General features: G+C 44.8%; 1 protein-coding gene across 1 annotated transcript; it reads left to right on the top strand.

The window, feature by feature from the left end:
- Window positions 1–71: 71 nt before the first annotated feature.
- On the top strand, window positions 72–563 carry EPUS_02798 (uncharacterized protein; the record flags this gene model as incomplete). Its single annotated transcript, XM_007807926.1, has 1 exon — window positions 72–563. The coding sequence occupies one exon, from the start codon at window positions 72–74 to the stop codon at window positions 561–563; it is 492 nt and encodes a 163-aa protein (XP_007806117.1).
- Window positions 564–5,004: the final 4,441 nt, after the last annotated feature.

The raw sequence follows: 5,004 nt of genomic DNA, 5'->3' as shown, positions 1-5,004 counted from the left end.
GGGAGTAACGCAAGGTCCGTTCGATACAAATACCCTGTACCGTACGAAGGTTTGAGAACTATCAAGTCAAGATGGTTCGTGATCAAACAGAGAGAAGGGAGAGTGGCGAAGTTCGCTATCCTTCCTTGAGCAACCGGAGACGGAGCCTAGACGAAGCCCCTCCTACGGATCAAGACGCCCTGCGCGCATTGATCGAACACGCAGAGAGAGCGACGGATGATCCATCGGCTCTTCCAGCCTTCATGGCACTGGTCAACGAGAATCAGACACACGCAGCGGCGTTTGTACTAACATTGGCAGCTGTCTACGAGGAAGAGAAAGCCCTCCGTCTGGAGAAGGAGGCTGAGCATCGAGAAGTCCTCCAGGAGAAGGAAACTTGGGAAGAAAGATACCAAGACCTTGACGGAGGCACCAGCATCGAGATTGAGGCTCTGAAGGATCGACTCCGTGACAAGGAGGAGATCATTCAGAACCTCCGCGACAAGATTACCGTGATACCAAAGCCGCAAGTTCGGGTGGAGTCTCCTTCAGAAACCCCGACAGAACGAGAATCGCCGCCTTAAAGGCAAGTCTCGTTAGAAGCAACTCCAAGCCCTTCGATAATGCTTGGCCCGAAAACTGAGAAGCTGCCTTATCCAGAGGTCTTTGAGGATGGATCTCCTCAGAAGTTTCGCTCTTGGTTGTCAGCCATGAAGATGAAGTTCATGGTTAACGCGGCGCTCTTTCCGACAGAGCTATCCAAGGTCGCCTATGTATAATCACGCACAGGCGGCGACGCTCGGGAATTGCTTAGGTCATATTTCGAGGACTTCAAGAAGGCTCAGATTTCTGATATATTCGCGGACCTTTCAACTCGATTCGATTCTCTGTTTCGACAAGAGACTGCTTGTAAGGAGTATCACTACTTACAGCAAGGGCAGCAGGACCTCGCTGCATTCTTAGAGGATTTCCGACGGCTTTCTCGTGAAGCAGAGGTCTGAGAAGAGGATCAGATCGTGGACCTTCGAGACAAGGTTCGAGATGATCTGAAGCAAGTGATCATTCTCCGCAGATATGCGTCAATTCAGGAGATGATTACAGACCTGATATACGCCGACATGAACGGTCGACGTATTGCCTCAAACAAACCAGCAGCTAGCGCCAGCACGCCGGCGAAACCTTCGGTTCTTAGCACCCGTTAATCTGCTAGCGAATCAACAGCGAAGGAGGATCGGCTAGTGGCTAAGCCACGACTTCTGAGAGATGTGTCTACAGTAAGGTGCTATCATTACAAGAAACTAGGACACTACATAAAGGATTGCCCTCAGGCACAAGAGCAATCGGGAAAAGAGCTGCCTGCTACTAAGACGTTGTAAGCAGGCCTAGCAATGCAACTAATAGAGAAGCTATAGGGATCCCCGTCGCAGTAGCAGAGGGTGATTTCGAGGCTTTATTTCTGGTTGACGTTAACGTTAGAAGGGGAAGAGAAAGATTAATAGTATTAGCACTATTAGATATAGGATGTCAGTTAAGTGCAGTTATAGACTATTAATTAGCAGAACAACTTTATAAAAGATTACAAATTAATATAATAGACCTGGCTAAATCTATTCCTATCTCTGATTTTGCTAATAAAATCTATTAATCTATCTCTTAGGCCCTCTATTTGCTTATACACATTAGCGAACACTAGTAGGGATCGCAGATCTTCTATATAACGAAGGCTGCGTACTCTATAATCTTAAGGAAGAAATAGATAAGGCTATATAGCTATATTCCAGATCCTAAGGATTTGTCAGTAAAGTTTGCAAAGGATTGTGATTGTGAAGAGCAACTTATATTCTAGCAGAACTGCAAGAGTCAGAATAACAAGCCTAAGGCTAAGGAGTAAGCAGCAGAGGAAGAGCTGATAAAGAAGCTATGTAACGAATTTGGCTATATATATACAGCCAAATTCCAGACTAACCTGATTAGGACATTACTACTACAGGTGACAAAGATTCTTAAGCGTCCTGAGATAGCCCCAGCTATTTCGCAACCTCTACGCCCTGTTAAGGTAAAGAAGACTCTGGGTAGCAGGACAACCACAGCTACCACCTACAGAAGGAAGGTCAAAAAGGCCAGGGCAGCCCAGCACAGCACTAAGCCTATGAGCATTACAGCATTCGAGCGATTATCAACCACCTCTGGTGCAGAAATGTTCGCTATCACAATAAAGGACATAAATGAACATGTTAAGAAACAGATCTAGCCAGAACCAGACCTGAAGGAGGTTCTTCTAGTGGAATTTTGAGAATTCGCAGATGTCTTCTCGAAGGAGGCTTCTGATACTCTTCTAGAGCACAGGGAGGAGTACAACTATAAGATCGAACTGGAAGCAGGTGCTGAGCTGCTACAGACGCAGCCCCTGCGTAGGATGAGCCTAGAGGAGCTCAAGGTGGTCAAGAAATACATCAAGGAGCATCTTGAGAAGGGGTTTATTGAACCAAGCACTGCCTTGTTCGCATCGCTAATTCTTCTAGTACGGAAACCCTAAGGGGGACTCTGTTTCTATATCGATTTTAGGGATCTGAACGCTATTACCAAGAAGAATAGCTATGCTATCCCTTGGATCAATAAGACTATAAGTCTTCTTAGAAAAGCTATGGTCTTCTCTAAGCTGGATATTCGATAGGCATATTACCAGATTTGTTTAGCGACTAAGAAGGACTACGAACTTACTACGTTTAGCACTGCGTATAGCAACTACTAATATAGGGTATTACTATTCGGATTGACCTTTACGCTAGCGATGTTCTAATACTTTATGAATGAGAAATTTATAAAAGTGCTCAGAAAATTCGTGTTGTGCTGTACCTAGACGACATCTTAATCTTTAGCTAATTAAGAGAAGAACACGAGCAACACGTACAGGAAGTCTTACAGATTCTCTACAAAAGTGATATTCAGGCTGACATTAAGAAATGCGAGTTCTATACGTAATTAGTGAAATATCTCGGTTTGATCGTGACTTCAGAGGGCATTCGGATGGATCCAGAGCGCGTGTATGAGTCGTTCAGGAGTGGGAGAAACCCAAGCCAGGAGATATCTGCGCGGTGCGGAGATTCCTAGGGTTTGTCAACTTCTATCGACGATTCTGCTTAGGATTTAGCAAGGTAGTAAGGCCGCTAAATGACTTATTAAAGAAGGATGTAAGGCGTATTTGGGATGACTGTTGTACAGAGGCATTCTAGGCGCTAAAGGATCTGATTTCGAAGGAGCCAGTCCTAGCTTATTTCAATCCTGAGAAGGAGACAGTTGTGGAATACAATGCCAGCGATTATACTATTGATGGTATACTCTCGCAAAGAGGCGAAGATGAAGAACTCTATCTAGTAACATTCTTCTCAATAAGCATAGCGCCAGTAGAGCGTAATTACGCTATTTATAATAAGGAACTACTGGCTATTATTACTGTTATTAAAGAATGATTCTTCTCAATAAGCATAGCGCCAGTAGAGCGTAATTACGCTATTTATAATAAGGAACTGCTGGCTATTATTTGCTACTTTAAAGAATGGTCGCTAGAGCTACGCTCGTTAAGAGAGGATCCTGTTCAAATACTTACAGATCACAAGGCTCTAGAGTATTTTATGTCGACAAAGAAGCTAACACGTTGGCAAGCACGCTAGGCGGAGTTGTTATCTTAATACAACTTCAAGATTAGATATCGCCTAGGAGCTGCTAACGGAAAAGCTGACGCATTGACTTAAAGGGAAACTAAGATCCTAAGAGCGAAGGAGGATCCTAATCTGCATCAGACCCTTCTGTAATCAGACATGCTGTCCGAGGAGGTGAAAGACGACCTGAAGATCTCAGTAGTGCAGGCGTCGCCAGAGGAGGAAGATTTGCCGCTCTAGAAGAGGGTAGAGAAAGAGAATCAGGTTGACGAGATGTTCAACGCGATTAGGATGGAGAAACAAGTGGAGAACCTAAAGAAGAAAATATTTGGGTATAACATTCAAAATTGTAAAGACAAGAAAGGAGTGCTGTGGTACAGAGAAAAACTGGTAGTACCAGCAGCAATGGTGACGGACGTGATTCGAGAGATCCACGAGAGCAAGGAGACTGGGCACCCAGGCTGTACAAAGACAAGGAAGGCCATCGCGAGTAGTAGGTACTACATCTCGAATGGATACACGTTGGTCGGGAGATTCTTGCGGAATTGTCATGTCTGCAGGAGGACTAAACCTGTGCATTAGCTCCCTGCAGGCCTATTGCAACCTCTTCTGATTCCTGAGCGCCCCTAGCAGGATATCTTGATGGATTTCGTCACAGGATTGCTGACATCAGAAGGCTACAACGCTGTTCTAGTAGTTGTTAATCAGTTAAGCAAGGAACGCCACTATATCCCTTGCACGGCTGCAGAAGAGGGCATGACTTCAGAGGAGACAGCCAAGATGCTGTATAGGAACGTGTAGAAGCTCTATAGGCTTCCTTAAACAATTATATCTGACTAAGGGCCTTAGTTTGCTAGCGAAGTATAGAAATAATAGTGCCAAATCTTAAGAGTTAAAGCAAAGCTATTTATAGCTTATTATCCACAGACAGACAGCTAAACAAAAGTCTCTAATGCAGAGATGGAACAATACCTAAGGGCCTATGTGGATTTTGCACAAGATAATTAGAACGACCTCCTCCTAAGCGCCGAATTTGCTGCGAACGTAGCAGTGTCTGAGTCCACATAGCTATCGCTATTTATAAGCACACGCAGATATCAGCCAAGGATGAGTTTTGACGAGCCTAAGTCTGCAGAGATAGCAAGGAAACGCGTAGCCCTAGGGAAGGCTAAGAACCTGGCAAAGCCAATAGAAAAGGTTTGGAAGTGGGCACAGGGGTACTTGAAGGTCGCGCAAGAGCGACAGCAAGAGCAGGCGAACAAGCACCGCCGGGAAATCGATTTCGAAGAAGGAGACAAGGTCTGGCTATCGACAAAGAATATTAGCACGACAAGACCTTGCAAGAAGCTGGATTCGAAATGGATTA

Source organism: Endocarpon pusillum, assembly GCF_000464535.1.
Source record: "Endocarpon pusillum Z07020 unplaced genomic scaffold scaffold7306, whole genome shotgun sequence".
NCBI classification, from domain to species: domain Eukaryota; kingdom Fungi; phylum Ascomycota; class Eurotiomycetes; order Verrucariales; family Verrucariaceae; genus Endocarpon; species Endocarpon pusillum.
The sequence above is the reverse complement of the archived record's forward strand: the minus strand, read 5'-3'. Positions and strand labels throughout refer to the sequence as shown.